This window comes from Engystomops pustulosus, chromosome 2 (assembly GCF_040894005.1).
Source record: "Engystomops pustulosus chromosome 2, aEngPut4.maternal, whole genome shotgun sequence".
Lineage (NCBI taxonomy): Eukaryota > Metazoa > Chordata > Amphibia > Anura > Leptodactylidae > Engystomops > Engystomops pustulosus.
In genome coordinates this window covers 15,613,941-15,632,682 of record NC_092412.1, presented here as the reverse complement: position 1 = coordinate 15,632,682, position 18,742 = coordinate 15,613,941, and the positions used below count along the sequence as shown (strand labels likewise).

The following is an 18,742-nucleotide window of genomic DNA, read 5'->3' as shown; positions in this document are numbered from 1 at the left end:
TAACTGCTATAATACTGCCCCCTATGTACAGGAATATAACTACTATAATACTGCCCCCTATGTACAAGAATATAACTATTATAATACTGCCCCCTATGTACAAGAATATAACTACTATAATACTGCCTCCTATGTACAAGAATATAACTACTATAATACTGCCTCCTATGCACAAGAATATAACTACTATAATACTGCTCCCTATGTACAGGAATATAACTACTATAATACTGCCCCCTATGTACAAGAATATAACTACTATAATACTGCCCCCTATGTACAAGATTATAACTACTATAATACTGCCCCCTATGTACAAGAATATAACTACTATAATACTGCCCCCTATGTACAAGAATATAACTACTATAATACTGCCCCCCTATGTACAAGAATATAACTACTATAATACTGCCCCCCTATGTACAAGGATATAACTACTATAATACTGCCCCCTATGTACAAGAATATAACTACTATAATACTGCCCCCCTATGTACAAGGATATAACTACTATAATACTGCCCCCTATGTACAGGAATATAACTACTATAATACTGCCCCCTATGTACAAGAATATAACTACTATAATACTGCCCCCTATGTACAAGAATATAACTACTATAATACTGCCCCCTATGTACAGGAATATAACTACTATAATACTGCCCCCTATGTACAAGAATATAACTACTATAATACTGCCCCCTATGTACAGGAATATAACTACTATAATACTGTCCCCTATGTACAAGAATATAACTACTATAATACTGCCCCCTATGTACAGGAATATAACTATTATAATACTGCCCCTATGTACAAGAATATAACTACTATAATACTGCCCCCTATGTACAGGAATATAACTACTATAATACTGCCCCTATGTACAAGAATATAACTACTATAATACTGCCCCCTATGTACAAGAATATAACTACTATAATACTGCCCCCTATGTACAAGAATATAACTACTATAATACTGCCCCCTATGTACAGGAATATAACTACTATAATGCTGCCCCCTATGTACAAGAATATAATTACTATAATACTGCCCCTATGTACAAGAATATAACTACTATAATACTGCCCCCTATGTACAGGAATATAACTGCTATAATACTGCCCCCTATGTAGAAAAATATTGGTACTATGCAGTGTCTATATATTATGAGTATAATTCTATCTTCTAGTTCTGTCACTTGCACAATGTAAATGCCCCCACCCCCCTCTTGGCGCGTTGCCCTCTGCTAACGTCTTGTCATTTCTCAGATCCGTCCTCTTGGCAGACGCTGATTGCAGCTCTGAGTAAACATTGGCTCAGATGTTGATATTTGCAGTTGGCGGCAGATTTGCGGTAATATTTCTAATCTGTCACCATAAAGTGCAAGATCAGTGATGTACAGGCAAATACTGCACGACGGAGGGAATGGTGGCCAAGTGCAAAGTGCCTGTCCTGGGGATTTCATGCTTGTAATCCAGCAGAATAGTGAGTGCAGCTCTGGAGTATAATACAGGATGTAACTCAGGATCAGTACAGGATAAGTAATGTCATATATGTACACAGTGACTGCACCAGCAGCAGAATAGTGAGTGCAGCTCTGGAGTATAATACAGGATGTAACTCAGGATCAGTACAGGATCAGTAATGTCATGTATGTACACAGTGACTGCACCAGCAGCAGAATAGTGAGTGCAGCTCTGAAGTATAATACAGGATGTAACTCAGGAGTTTCCGTTATGACCCCAGCGAGGGTTTTCAGCTACTATTATGTATATAATGTATAGTGACTGTCAGTGTGAGGCACGAGGTGTCGGCCATAGCAGTAGTTATTTTCTTTTGCTTTGGTGATTTATTTTATGTTTTCCAGGTGGTGGTGTATAATCTGTATGTAGTGATCTCCCCCTAGTGGTGGTGTATAATCTGTATGTAGTGAGCTCCCCCTAGTGGTGGTGTATAATCTGTATGTAGTGAGCTCCCCCTAGTGGTGGTGTATAATCTGTATGTAGTGATCTCCCCCTAGTGGTGGCTGTATAATCTGTATGTAGTGATCTCCCCCTAGTGGTGGTGTATTATCTGTATGTAGTGAGCTCCCCCTAGTGGTGGCTGTATAATCTGTATGTAGTGATCTCCTCCTAGTGGTGGTGATAATCTGTATGTAGTGAGCTCCCCCTAGTGGTGCTGTATAATCTGTATATAGTGAGCTCCCCCTAGCGGTGGTGTATAATCTGTATGTAGTGAGCTCCCCCTAGTGGTGGTGTATAATCTGTATGTAGTGATCTCCTCCTAGTGGTGGTGTATAGTCTGTATGTAGTGAGCTCCCCCTAGTGGTGGTGTATAATCTGTATGTAATGAGCTCCTCCTAGTGGTGGTGTATAATCTGTATGTAGTGAGCTCCCCCTAGTGGTGGCTGTATAATCTGTATGTAGTGATCTCCCCCTAGTGGTGGTGTATAATCTGTATGTAGTGAGCTCCCCCTAGTGGTGATGTATAATCTGTATGTAGTGAGCTCCCCCTAGTGGTGGTGTATAATCTGTATGTAGTGATCTCCCCTAGTGGTGGCTGTATAATCTGTATGAAGTGTGCTCCTCCTAGTGATGGCTGTATAATCTGTATGTAGTGAGCTCCTCCTAGTGGTGGCTGTATAATCTGTATGTAGTGATCTCCCCCTAGTGGTGGTGTATAATCTGTATGTAGTGAGCTCCCCCTAGTGGTGGTGTATAATCTGTATGTAGTGATCTCCCCCTAGTGGTGGATGTATAATCTGTATGTAGTGAGCTCCCCCTAGTGGTGGTGTATAATCTGTATGTAGTGAGCTCCCCCTAGTGATGGCTGTATAATCTGTATGTAGTGAGCTCCTCCTAGTGGTGGTGTATAATCTGTATGTAGTGAGCTTCCCCTAGTGGTGGATGTATAATCTGTATGTAGTGAGCTCCCCCTAGTGGTGGTGTATAATCTGTATGTAGTGATCTCCTCCTAGTGGTGGTGTATAATCTGTATGTAGTGAGCTCCCCCTAGTGGTGGTGTATTATCTGTATGTAGTGATCTCCCCCTAGTGGTGACTGTATAATCTGTATGTAGTCAGCTCCTCCTAGTGATGGTGTATAATCTGTATGTAGTCAGCTCCTCCTAGTGGTGGTGTATGATCAGTATGTAATGAGCTCCCCCTAGTGGTGGTGTATAATCTGTATGTAGTCAGCTCCTCCTAGTGGTGGTGTATGATCTGTATGTAGTGATCTCCCCCTAGTGATGGTGTATAATCTGTATGTAGTCAGCTCCTCCTAGTGATGGTGTATAATCTGTATGTAGTCAGCTCCTCCTAGTGGTGGTGTATAATCTGTATGTAGTGAGCTCCTCCTAGTGATGGTGTATAATCTGTATGTAGTCAGCTCCTCCTAGTGGTGGTGTATGATCAGTATGTAATGAGCAGTCTCTATACTTGGGCCCCCGGGGCCACTACCCAGCATGCTGCAGCATATACATCGCACACCCCGGGATCTATTATCAGAGAGTAACTTGCACAATGTAACCTGTTCACCAGCAGTGAGTGCGACTAATCATGACTAATTAGCAGTAATTACTGTGTACAGAGCGCGGTGTAATTATGAGGGGATAATGAGAGGGTTTATTACACCCTCAGGGAGAAGAATACATCATCTTCTGCGTCTTCCTGGGTGTTAGGAAGTGGGTGCAGCTACTCAGGGGTCTCCTCACTACTTATATACAATGTATAAGCCATAGAATTCCCATCCGGGTGCAAGTGGCAGCCTCTACTGATGTAACTGAGGATGCAGCTCTGGATCTAACTAGAGTATAAGCCATAATGTAACTAAGGATGCAGCTCTGGGTCTGACTAGAGTATAAGCCATGATGTAACTAAGGATGCAGCTCTGGGTCTGACTAGAGTATAAGCCATATGTAACTGAGGATGCAGCTCTGGGTCTGACTAGAGTATAAGCCATAATGTAACTGAGGATGCAGCTCTGGGTCTGACTAGAGTATAAGCCATATGTAACTGAGGATGCAGCTCTGGGTCTGACTAGAGCATCACCTATAATGTAACTGAGGATTCAGCTCTGGATCTGACTAGAGTATAAGCCATAATGTAACTGAAGATGCAGCTCTGGGTCTGACTAGAGTATAAGCCATAATGTAACTGAGGATGCAGCTCTGGGTCTGACTAGAGTATAAGCCATAATGTAACTGAAGATGCAGCTCTGGGTCTGACTAGAGTATAAGCCATAATGTAACTGAGGATGCAGCTCTAGGTCTGACTAGAGTATAAGCCATGATGTAACTGAAGATGCAGCTCTGGGTCTGACTAGAGTATAAGCCATAATGTAACTGAGGATGCAGCTCTGGGTCTGACTAAAGCATCAGCTATAATGTAACTGAGGATGCAGCTCTAGGTCTGACTAGAGTATAAGCCATAATATAACTGAGGATGCAGCTCTGGATCTGACTAGAGTATAAGCCATAATGTAACTGAGGATGCAGCTCTGGGTCTGACTAGAGTATAAGCCATAATGTAACTGAGGATGCAGCTCTGGGTCTGACTAGAGTATAAGCCATAATATAACTGAGGATGCAGCTCTGGGTCTGACTAGAGCATCAGCTATAATGTAACTGAAGATGCAGCTCTGGATCTGACTAGAGTATAAGCCATAATGTAACTGAGGATGCAGCTCTGGGTCTGACTAGAGTATAAGCCATAATGTAACCGAGGATGCAGCTCTGGGTCTGACTAGAGTATAAGCCATAATATAACTGAGGATGCAGCTCTGGGTCTGACTAGAGTATAAGCCATAATATAACTGAGGATGCAGCTCTGGATCTGACTAGAGTATAAGCCATAATGTAACTGAGGATGCAGCTCTGGGTCTGACTAGAGTATAAGCCATAATGTAACTGAGGATGCAGCTCTGGGTCTGACTAGAGTATAAGCCATAATATAACTGAGGATGCAGCTCTGGGTCTGACTAGAGCATCAGCTATAATGTAACTGAAGATGCAGCTCTGGATCTGACTAGAGTATAAGCCATAATGTAACTGAGGATGCAGCTCTGGGTCTGACTAGAGTATAAGCCATATGTAACTGAGGATGCAGCTCTGGGTCTGACTAGAGCATCACCTATAATGTAACTGAGGATTCAGCTCTGGATCTGACTAGAGTATAAGCCATAATGTAACTGAAGATGCAGCTCTGGGTCTGACTAGAGTATAAGCCATAATGTAACTGAGGATGCAGCTCTGGGTCTGACTAGAGTATAAGCCATAATGTAACTGAAGATGCAGCTCTGGGTCTGACTAGAGTATAAGCCATAATGTAACTGAGGATGCAGCTCTAGGTCTGACTAGAGTATAAGCCATGATGTAACTGAAGATGCAGCTCTGGGTCTGACTAGAGTATAAGCCATAATGTAACTGAGGATGCAGCTCTGGGTCTGACTAAAGCATCAGCTATAATGTAACTGAGGATGCAGCTCTAGGTCTGACTAGAGTATAAGCCATAATATAACTGAGGATGCAGCTCTGGATCTGACTAGAGTATAAGCCATAATGTAACTGAGGATGCAGCCTTGGGTCTGACTAGAGTATAAGCCATAATGTAACTGAGGATGCAGCTCTGGGTCTGACTAGAGTATAAGCCATAATATAACTGAGGATGCAGCTCTGGGTCTGACTAGAGCATCAGCTATAATGTAACTGAAGATGCAGCTCTGGATCTGACTAGAGTATAAGCCATAATGTAACTGAGGATGCAGCTCTGGGTCTGACTAGAGTATAAGCCATAATGTAACCGAGGATGCAGCTCTGGGTCTGACTAGAGTATAAGCCATAATATAACTGAGGATGCAGCTCTGGGTCTGACTAGAGTATAAGCCATAATATAACTGAGGATGCAGCTCTGGATCTGACTAGAGTATAAGCCATAATGTAACTGAGGATGCAGCTCTGGGTCTGACTAGAGTATAAGCCATAATGTAACTGAGGATGCAGCTCTGGGTCTGACTAGAGTATAAGCCATAATATAACTGAGGATGCAGCTCTGGGACTGACTAGAGCATCAGCTATAAGGTAACTGAAGATGCAGCTCTGGATCTGACTAGAGTATAAGCCATAATGTAACTGAGGATGCAGCTCTGGGTCTGACTAGAGTATAAGCCATAATGTAACCGAGGATGCAGCTCTGGGTCTGACTAGAGTATAAGCCATAATATAACTGAGGATGCAGCTCTGGGTCTGACTAGAGCATCAGCTATAATGTAACTGAAGATGCAGCTCTGGATCTGACTAGAGTATAAGCCATAATGTAACTGAGGATGCAGCTCTAGGTCTGACTAGAGTATAAGCTATAATATAACTGAGGATGCAGCTCTGGATTTGACTAGAGTATAAGTCATAATGTAACTAAGGATGCAGCTCTGGGTCTGACTAGAGTATAAGCCATATGTAACTTCGGATGCAGCTCTGGGTCTGACTAGAGTATAAGCCATAATATAACTTCGGATGCAGCTCTGGGTCTGACTAGAGTATAAGCCATAATATAACTTCGGATGCAGCTCTGGGTCTGACTAGAGTATAAGCCATAATGTAACTGAGGATGCAGCTCTGGATCTGACTAGAGTATAAGCCATAATATAACTTCGGATGCAGCTCTGGGTCTGACTAGAGTATAAGCCATAATATAACGGAGGATGCAGCTCTGGGTCTGACTAGAGTATAAGCCATAATATAACGGAGGATGCAGCTCTGGGTCTGACTAGAGTATAAGCCATAATATAACTGAGGATGCAGCTCTGGGTCTGACTACAGTTATGACCATAAGTTTTGAGAATGATACGAATGTTAATAGTTACAAAGTCTCCGGCATCAGGTTATATAATGGTAATTTTCATATACTCCAGAATGTTATAAAGAGCGATCAGCTTAACAGCAATTAATTGCAAAGTCAATATTTGCCTAGAAAATGAACTTTTCCCCCAAAACACATTTCAACTTCATTGCAGGCGCCTTAGGCGGAGCAGCTACCATGGTGTCAGTGATGTCTCCAGTAACACCGGTGCGGGGGCTGATGAGGACAGGGCTGGAGATCAATCTGTCAGGATTAAGTAAGAATCTCACCACTGGACACTTTACAAGGAGGCTGGTGCTTGGCAACATTGTTTCTCTTCTGTTAACCATGGTTATCTCTAAAGAAACACGTGCAGTCATCATTGCATGGCACAAAACTGGCCTAACAGGGAAGAGTATCGCAGCTAGAAAGATTGCACCTCAGTCACCAATCTATCGCATCATCAAGGAATTCAAGGAGAGAGGGTCCATTTGCAACACCCCTGCCGACATATAGGTCCATCATGTAATTTTGGATGCAGCTCCAGGTCTGACTAGAGTATAAGCCATAATGTAACTTTGGATGCAGCTCCAGGTCTGACTAGAGTATAAGCCATAATGTAACTTTGGATGCAGCTCCAGGTCTGACTAGAGTATAAGCCATAATGTAACTTTGGATGCAGCTCTAGGTCTGACTAGAGTATAAGCCGTAATATAACTTTGGATGCAGCTCCAGGTCTGACTAGAGTATAAGCCGTAATATAACTGAGGATGCAGCTCTAGGTCTGACTAGAGTATAAGCCATCATGTAACTTTGGATGCAGCTCTAGGTCTGACTAGAGTATAAGCCATCATGTAACTGAGGATGCAGCTCTAGGTCTGACTAGAGTATAAGCCATCATGTAGCTTTGGATGCAGCTCCGGGTCTGACTAGAGTATAAGCCATCATGTAAGTGAAGATCACAACAAGATGAGAGGAGTGAAGGATTTGTGACTCAGCGGGATCTGCAGATTATATCTGGATGTCATCTGTAATATTCCATGCAGAAGTCGGATTACACGCTAAAACCTCTTTGATCTCTGAGAAGATTATAATCCGGAATGATGGGGGGTCAGGGGGTGGTCAGGGGGTCACACTGTACTTTATATGTGATGAATACAATGCTGCAGCAGTGAGGACTGACACGGGGACTGCACGTCCCTGATTCCTGCTCTCTGGTCCCTGATGTCACGTTGTGGGGATCAGTCTCATCGCGGAGGGAAAGCAGCTGCGTCCTGAGAGTTTATTATCACACAATCTGCTCCCAATCTCCTTCCATATCCATGATACTAAGCTCCTCCGGAATAATCCCCTTATCAGCCATAATCTAATTACCGGAGCGCCAGGAGAACCTGCCGGATCCCACACCAACCGTGTGATTCATACATCAACTACTGCCAAGCTGTCCACCTGCTAATCCTGACCCACAACCTGCTGCCCCCCCCCCTCCCCCTCCAGTACTGATCACTGATCTAATATGGGGGTGATATACACTCCCGGCCCCTCCTGACCCTGCACCATGTATCATCCATAACATGTGATATTATTACACTGCAGACATCCCGGCCCCTCCTGACCCTGTACCATGTATCATCCATAACATGATATTATTACACTGCAGACATCCCGGCCCCTCCTGACCCTGCACCATGTATCATCCATAACATGTGATATTATAACACTGCAGCCATCCCGGCCCCTCCTGACCCTGTACCATGTATCAGCCATAACATGTGATATTATTACACTGCAGACATCCCGCCCCCTCCTGACCCTGTACCATGTATCAGCCATAACATGTGATATTATTACACTGCAGACATCCCGGCCCCTCCTGACCCTGTACCATGTATCATCCATAACATGTGATAATATTACACTACAGACATCCCAGCCCCTCCTGACCCTGTACCATGTATCATCCATAACATGTGATATTATTACACTGCAGACATCCCGGCCCCTCCTGACCCTGCACCATGTATCATCCATAACATGTGATATTATTACACTGCAGACATCCCGGCCCCTCCTGACCCTGTACCATGTATCAGCCATAACATGATATTATTACACTGCAGACATCCCGGCCCCTCCTGACCCTGCACCATGTATCATCCATAACATGATATTATTACACTGCAGACATCCCGGCCCCTCCTGACCCTGTACCATGTATCAGCCATAACATGATATTATTACACTGCAGACATCCTGGCCCCTCCTGACCCTGCACCATGTATCATCCATAACATGATATTATTACACTGCAGACATCCCAGCCCCTCCTGACCCTGTACCATGTATCATCCATAACATGTGATATTATTACACTGCAGACATCCCGGCCCCTCCTGACCCTGCACCATGTATCATCCATAACATGTGATATTATTACACTGCAGACATCCCGGCCCCTCCTGACCCTGTACCATGTATCATCCATAACATGTGATATCCGGCCCCTCCTGACCCTGTACCATGTATCATCCATAACATGTGATATTATTACACTGCAGACATCCCGGCCCCTCCTGACCCTGTACCATGTATCATCCATAACATGTGATATTATTACACAGCAGCCATCCCGGCCCCTCCTGACCCTGTACCATGTATCATCCATAACATGTGATATTATTACACTGCAGACACCCCAGCCCCTCCTGACCCTGTACCATGTATCATCCATAACATGTGATATTATTACACTGCAGACATCCCGGCACCTCCTGACCCTGTACCATGTATCATCCATAACATGTGATATTATTACACTGCAGACATCCCGGCCCCTCCTGACCCTGCACCATGTATCATCCATAACATGTGATATTATTACACTGCAGACATCCCAGCCCCTCCTGACCCTGTACCATGTATGATCCATAACATGTGATATTATTACACTGCAGACATCCCGGCCCCTCCTGACCCTGTAACATGTGATATTATTACACTGCAGACATCCCAGCCACTTCTGACCCTGTACCATGTATCATCCATAACATGTAATATTATTACACTGCAGACATCCCGGCCCCTCCTGACCCTGTACCATGTATCATCCATAACATGTAATATTATTACACTGCAGACATCCCGGCCCCTCCTGACCCTGTAACATGTGATATTATTACACTGCAGACATCCCAGCCACTTCTGACCCTGTACCATGTATCATCCATAACATGTAATATTATTACACTGCAGACATCCCGGCCCCTCCTGACCCTGTACCATGTATCATCCATAACATGTAATATTATTACACTGCAGACATCCCGGCCCCTCCTGACCCTGTATCATGTATCATCCATAACATGTGATATTAATACACTGCAGACATCCAGGCCCCTCCTGACCCTGTACCATGTATCATCCATAACATGTGATATTATTACACTGCAGACATCCTGGCCCCTCCTGACCCTGTACCATGTATCATCCATAACATGTGATATTATTACACTGCAGACATCCCGGCCCCTCCTGACCCTGTACCATGTATCATCCATAACATGTGATAATATTACACTACAGACATCTCAGCCCCTCCTGACCCTGTACCATGTATCATCCATAACATGTGATATTATTACACTGCAGACATCCCGGCCCTCCTGACCCTGTACCATGTATCATCCATAACATGTGATATTATTACACTGCAGACATCCCGGCCCTCCTGACCCTGTACCATGTATCATCCATAACATGTGATATTATTACACTGCAGACATCCTGGCCCCTCCTGACCCTGTACCATGTATCATCCATAACATGTGATATTATTACACTGCAGACATCCCGGCCCCTCCTGACCCAGTACCATGTATCATCCATAACATGTGATATTATTACACTGCAGACATCCCGGCCCCTCCTGACCCTGTACCATGTATCATCCATAACATGTGATATTATTACACTGCAGACATCCCGGCCCCTCCTGACCCTGTACCATGTATCATCCATAACATGTGATATTATTACACTGCAGACATCTCGGCCCCTCCTGACCCTGTACCATGTATCATCCATAACATGTGATATTATTACACTGCAGACATCCTGGCCCCTCCTGACCCTGTACCATGTATCCTCTATAACATGTGATATTATTACACTGCAGACCTCCCGGCCCCTCCTGACCCTGTACCATGTATCATCCATAACATATGTTATCCGGCCCCTCCTGACCCTGTACCATGTACCATCCATAACATATGATATTATTACACTGCAGACATCCTGGCCCCTCCTGACCCTGTACCATGTATCCTCTATAACATGTGATATTATTACACTGAAGACATCCTGGCCCTCCTGACCCTGTACCATGTATCATCCATAACATGTGATATTATTACACTGCAGACACCCCAGCCCCCCCTGACCCTGTACCATGTATCATCCATAACATGTGATATTATTACACTGCAGACATCCTGGCCCCTCCTGACCCTGTACCATGTATCATCCATAACATGTGATATCCGGCCCCTCCTGACCCTGTACCATGTATCATCCATAACATGTGATATTATTACACTGCAGACATCTAGTGTCAATCGTTCTTCCTCCAGATTGTAAGCTCAATGGACGAGGCTCTCAATGAATATTGCGAATGGTGTAGGAAACTATTGCAGGATTTCTCATTAATCACCCAATAATATCCCAGAATATGGAACTTCCAGACTCTTATTTTATCTCAGAAATTTCTCAAAATATCAACTTATATCTTAAAATGTTCATTCGTTCCGCTTAGAACCTTCACATTCTCTCACAGAACTTTCGCTTTTTATCCCGGAAATCTCATCGTTTACCTCAGAATTCCGAACATTTGTGTCAGAATTTTAACTTTCGCTTTTGACCAGAATTCCGTCCACTTTTCATTTCTCGACCTCCGACACAAAACTCATCTAAAAATCGGGTATTTTTATCTCGGAATTCTCACGTTCCCTTTTTATTTCAGAATTATCTATTTCTCTAATTATTGTAACATTTTACCTCAGAATTGTCCATCTGAATCTAAAGCGGCGCCTCGTGTATTAGAATTTCCGGAACTTCCACTTTTTATCTAAAAATGTTCAGAATTGTAGATTTTTATCCCAGAAATCTCCCTTTTTACCTAAGAATTATTTCCTTTTATGTCAGAAAGTTTCATTTTTAACTCAGAACTTTTACCTTTTATATAAAAAATGTCACTTTTTGACTCAGAATGTCCCTTTTATCTCAGAACTTATCTCAGATTATCGAAGGTTTTTACTTTTAATCTCTGGATTTTTTATTTGAAAAAAAATACTTTTAATCTCAGAATTTCTACATTAGCTCAGAACTTTCTGTTTATCTCGAAACAATCACCTTTTACTTAGAATTTTTTTTAATTCAAACCCTGGACTTTTAGCTTAAATTTCTGCTTTCCTATCTGTGATTCTGTCAGATTTCTGCTAGTGTTGTCCCTGATAATCCGGATATAATAATCCGTTTTGTCAGAATCCTGAAGATCTCAGTCTGGACCTCTGGACTCTTCTTCATATGGATGCATTAGACATTTGGGACAGTCCTCAGGCCTCGTATCTGCCACCCAGGATAATACAGCTAAGTTTTCCAGTTCATCGGTCACATGACTTTTGGTGTCATGTCCATTGGTCACATGACCTCTGACCTTACGTCCATTGATCAAGCAATTGAATACGATGTTATGTGTTATGGCCTGTGATGTCAACATCATTTATCACAAAGTCTATGATATCATGGTCACATGGACAGTGATGTCATGGTCAATGGTCACAAAATCTGTGATGTCATAGTCATTAGCCACATGTCCTTTGATGTTTTATGATCATTGGTCACATGGCCAGTGACGTCATGTTTATTGGTCACATGGCTTGTGATGTCATATCCATTGGTCCGATAGACTGTGATGTCATGTCCGCTGATCACATGGTCTGACCATTTCAGGGCACAGGACTGAGCTTCCATACCAGGTACAATCACTGTACAATGAATGGCGCTGTGCCAGTCATTGGTGATGGACCCGGGTGTCGGACCAACATCAGTCACATATAGATATTTAAAAACACAGACACAATGGTCTGGGTCAGTATTTAAAGGTATTGTGATTAACCCTTTCCAAACCGATTCCACTCTTAAGATGCAAGTGTGACCCTCCCCCCCCCCCTTCCCAACCCTTCCCCATTACTGCCCATCAGGATCAGCCGGACTACATAGGACTGATGTACTGGGGGCTACAATGTGACCACCCACATACAGGGGGCTGTAATGAGACAACCAGTATACAGGGGGATATGATGAGACAAACAGTATACAGGGGGCTATGATGAGACAAACAGTATACAGGGGGCTATGATGAGACCTCCTGTATATAGGGGGCTATGATGAGAACACCTGTATATAGGGGGCTATGATGAGACCACCTGTATATAGGGGGCTATGATGAGACCACCTGTATATAGGGGGCTATGATGAGACCACCTGTATATAGGGGGCTATGATGAGACCACTCATGTACATGGGGCTATGATGAAACAACTAGTATACAGGGGGCTATGATGAGACCACCGGTATACATGGGGCTATGATGAGACCACCTGTATATAGGGGGCTATGATGAGACCACCCATATACTTGGGGCTGTGATGAGACCTGGGGGTGAGGTGCAGCAGGTCTTGTCCTTGGCAGTGATGGGCGGAGGTTGGTACTCACAGGAATATATTCTCCATGAGTAGGCCTGCCGTGCCCGGCGCTGGCTCGCCTCGGTGCCCGGCCTCCGTCTTCCTATGTGGCTTCTGCCGTCAGTCGGCACATAATCCATTTAGCAGTGTGCAGGGACATGGCTCCGGAGCAGCGAGCGGCCGCTGCCTCTACGATGCAACCGGCTCCATCCCCCTCCCCGCCGCTGCCTCTACATACAGTCCCCCCTCTACAATGCGACCGGCTCCTTCCCCCTCCCCGCCGCTGCCTCCCTCCTCGCCAAACACAATGCGATGCAGAGAAAGCCGCAGCTGCTGCATCACAACCCACTGACACACAGAAACAAACACCCAGACGCAGAAAGGAACAACCAGACACACAGAAACGAAAGCCCAGCCAGACGCAGACACATAGAAACAGACACACCGACACTGGGGGGATATTATAATTGTGGCTTTTGTCTGTCGTTCCTCCGCCGTCTTGTGTGCGGATGGGGACAGGACTGGCATAACAAGTGTCTGCGGCGTGTGGTGAGCCATGAATGGAGGAAGGAAATCTCCGCCGTGTAATGATGGGCAGCGGACATGTCCGATCTGTGGTCTGTACAGAGAGAAGAACCAGGAGCTGCCACGGCTGTAATGAGGATCACAAGTCTGACAATAGATGGAAACATAGATAGTCCTTACTCCTCTGTATAGATACACACATATATCTAGATATCCCCCTGTATATACAGTCATGGCCATAAGTTTTGAGAATGACACAAATATTATACTTTCACATGATGTGTCCCTCTGGTTTGTCAGATGTTGTTATCACATACAGAAATACAAGTGCAATCATATTATAAGGAACAGAAGCTTTTATTGTCAGTGAGAAGGAGTAGCCGTCCATTCCTGCACAATCACTGCTGCATTGTGTCACAATTTGTTGGTTTTTGTTTGTCCTCCCGTCTCTTGATGATTGACCACAAGTTCTCAATGGGATTAAGATCTGGGGAGTTTCCAGGCCATGGACCCAAAATCTTTATGTTTTGTTCCCTGAGCCATTTAGTTCTCCCCTTTGCTTTATGGCAGGTGCTCCATCATGCTGGAGAAGGCATTGCTCATCACCAAACTGCTCCTGGATGGTTGGGAGAAGTTGCTCTTGGAGGAAATTCTGGTCCCATTCTTCATTCATGGATGAGTTTTTAGGCAAGACTGTGAGAGAGCCGATTCCCTTGGCTGAGAAGCCGCCCCACACATGAATGGTTGCAGGAGGCTTTACAGGTGGCAGGAGACAAGACTGGTGGAATCCCTCACCTTGTCTTCTCCCAACAAGATGTTTTCCAGATTTTCCAAACAATCGGAAAGGGGATTCATCAGAGACAATGGGGCAGATTTATCAAGCAGTCTGAAAGTCAGAATATTTCCAGTTGCCCATGGCAACCAATCGCAGCTCAGCTTTCATTTCACCAGTGCTCATGAATATTTTAAAGGGGAGCTGTGATTGGTTGCCATGGGCAATTGGAAATATTCTGACTTTCAGACTGCTTGATAAATCTGCCCCAATGACTTTCCCCCAGTCCTCAGCAGTCCACTCCCTGTACCTTTTGCAGGATATCAGTCTGTCCCTGATGTTTTTTTCTGGAGAGAAGTGGCTTCTTTGCTGCCCTCCTGGACACCAGGCCTTGCTCCAAGAGTCTCCGCAGTGTCACAGTGCGTGCAGATGCCTCACACCTGCCTGCTGCCATTCCTGAGCAAGCTCTGCACTGCTGGGAGCCCCATCCCCAAGCTGAAACACTTGTAAGAGACGCTCCTGGCGCTTGCTGGTCCTTCTTGGGCCCTGGAGCCTTTTTGGCAACAATGGAACCTCTCTCCTTGAATTCCTTGATGATGCGATAGATTGGTGACTGAGGTGCAATCTTTCTAGCTGCGATACTCTTCCCTGTTAGGCCAGTTTTGTGCAGTGCAATGATGACTGCACGTGTTTCTTTAGAGATAACCATGGTTAACATAAGAGAAACAATGTTGCCAAGCACCAGCCTCCTTGTAAAGTGTCCAGTGGTGAGATTCTTACTTAATCATGACAGATTGATCTCCAGCCCTGTCCCCATCAGCCCCCGCACCTGTGTTACTGGAGCCATCACTGACACCATGGCAGCTGCTCCGCCTAAGGCGCCTGCAATGAAGTTGAAATGTGTTTTGGGGGGAAAAGTTCATTTTCTAGGCAAATATTGACTGTTAAGCTGATCGCTCTTTATAACATTCTGGAGTATATGCAAATTACCATTATATAACCTGATGCAGGAGACTTTGTAACTATTAACATTTGTATCATTCTCAAAACTTATGGTCATAACTGTAGTCACATATATGTAGATATCCCCCCCTGTATATACACAGATATCCCCCCCATATATATCTAGATAGCCCCCCTGTACATACACACATATCTAGATACCCCCCCCGCATATATATTTAGATATCCTCCCCTGTGTATACACATATATCTAGATAGCCCCCCTGTACATACACACATATCTAGATACCCCCCCTGCATATATATCTAGATATCCCCCCCCCTGCATATACACATATATCTAGATATCCCCCCGCCCTGTATATACACATATATCTAGATACCCCCCCTGCATATATATCTAGATATCCCCCCCCCTGCATATACACATATATCTAGATATCCCCCCGCCCTGTATATACACATATATCTAGATACCCCCCCTGCATATATATCTAGATATCCCCCCCCCTGCATATACACATATATCTAGATATCCCCCCGCCCTGTATATACACATATATCTAGATACCCCCCCTGCATATATATCTAGATATCCCCCCCCCTGCATATACACATATATCTAGATATCCCCCCCCCCCTGCATATACACATATATCTAGATATCCCCCCGTCCTGTATATACACATATATCTAGATACCCCCCCTGCATATATATCTAGATATCCCCCCCCCCTGCATATACACATATATCTAGATATCCCCCCGCCCTGTATATACACATATATCTAGATACCCCCCCCCCCTGCATATATATCTAGATATCCCCCCCCCCTGCATATACACATATATCTAGACATCTCCCTGTGCTCTGTATCTATTTCCTGCTTCCCAGATGCAGGACATTGATTCCCTATAATCCTGTTAATCCGGGAGCTGGAGGATTCTGGGAAAATATTCCTTGTGGTTAGTGACTCTCCGGACGCGGCAGCTGGACAGTTCTGGGAAGACTGGAACATAAGAGAGTTCCCTCTGTACAAACCCTGCAAAGACCGGGCCCCAAATACTGACCTCCAGGACCAGCAGGGCCACACGTGCACAGCCCCATCAGTACAATAATACCACAGCAGCACAGAGCGTTTCAGGAGCTCCAGATTAGCTGAATATGTTCTACAACGTTGTGTGGACAAGTCACATCGACCTCCGATGCTGATTTTTGGTTTGTTACAATGTATCGCTGCACTGTACTGCTGCCCCATTCCCTTCTATAGGACTGGTGGAGATGGGGGGTACAGCGCTCAGTTATCTCTGGCAGTCACATAGACATGAGTGGGGAAACTCTACAACTATGTGACTCCCAACTCCATTCAGACCCCCACAGATCCTTTTCCGATCCAGTTGCCCTTTATTGGGAAATATTGATTTATATAGGACTGAATATCCCCATCAAATAAGTCTTCTGCTGCTTACATACTAACAAAATCCTATAAAGGCCAAAAACTGCAAAGTGATGTCTGATAGAAAGTGAAAAGTTACAGAAAAATACAAGATACATAAAACATACACACAAGTTACACACTCGATACACACAAGATAAGGACAAGATACATATAGGATACATATAAGATACACACAAGATAAGGACATGATACATATAGGATACATATAAGTTACACACTAGATACACACAAGATAAGGACATGATACATATAGGATACATATAAGATACACACAAGATAAGGACATGATACATATAGGATACATATAAGATACACACAAGATAAGGACATGATACATATAGGATACATATAAGTTACACACTAGATACACACAAGATAAGGACATGATACATATAGGATACATATAAGTTACACACTAGATACACACAAGATAAGGACATGATACATATAGGATACATATAAGTTACACACAAGATAAGGACATGATACATATAGGATACTTATAAGTTACACACTGGATACACACAAGATAAGGACATGATACATATAGGATACATATAAGTTACACACAAGATAAGGACATGATACATATAGGATACATATAAGTTACACACTAGATACACACAAGATAAGGACATGATACATATAGGATACATATAAGTTACACACTAGATACACACAAGATAAGGACAAGATACATATAGGATACATATAAGATACACACAAGATAAGGACATGATACATATAGGATACATATAAGTTACACACTAGATACACACAAGATAAGGACATGATACATATAGGATACATATAAGTTACACACTGGATACACACAAGATAAGGACGTGATACATATAGGATACATATAAGTTACACACTAGATACACACAAGATAAGGACATGATACATATAGGATACATATAAGATACACACAAGATAAGGACATGATACATATAGGATACATATAAGATACACACTGGATACACACAAGATAAGGACGTGATACATATAGGATACATATAAGTTACACACTAGATACACACAAGATAAGGACATGATACATATAGGATACATATAAGTTACACACAAGATAAGGACGTGATACATATAGGATACATATAAGTTACACACAAGATAAGGACATGATACATATAGGATACATATAAGATACACACAAGATAAGGACATGATACATATAGGATACATATAAGATACACACAAGATAAGGACATGATACATATAGGATACATATAAGATACACACAAGATAAGGACAAGATACATATAGGATACATATAAGATACACACAAGATAAGGACATGATACATATAGGATACATATAAGATACACACTGGATACACACAAGATAAGGACGTGATACATATAGGATACATATAAGTTACACACTAGATACACACAAGATAAGGGCATGATACATA

General features: G+C 43.4%; 1 protein-coding gene across 5 annotated transcripts in view; it reads right to left on the bottom strand.

Annotated features, from left to right (window-relative positions):
* LOC140117272 (beta-arrestin-1) overlaps window positions 1-18,742 on the bottom strand; it is a 171,274-nt gene that overhangs the window by 87,918 nt on the left and 64,614 nt on the right. The window contains exon 1 of one of the 5 annotated variants that reach the window (XM_072133800.1): window positions 13,616-13,831. The exons of the other annotated variants lie outside the window; for them this stretch is intronic. Within the exon in view, the coding sequence (XP_071989901.1) occupies window positions 13,616-13,632 (17 nt within the window). The 5' untranslated portion in view covers window positions 13,633-13,831. Of the gene's footprint in view, window positions 1-13,615; window positions 13,832-18,742 lie in introns of those variants that run through there. 5 annotated transcript variants of the gene reach the window in all.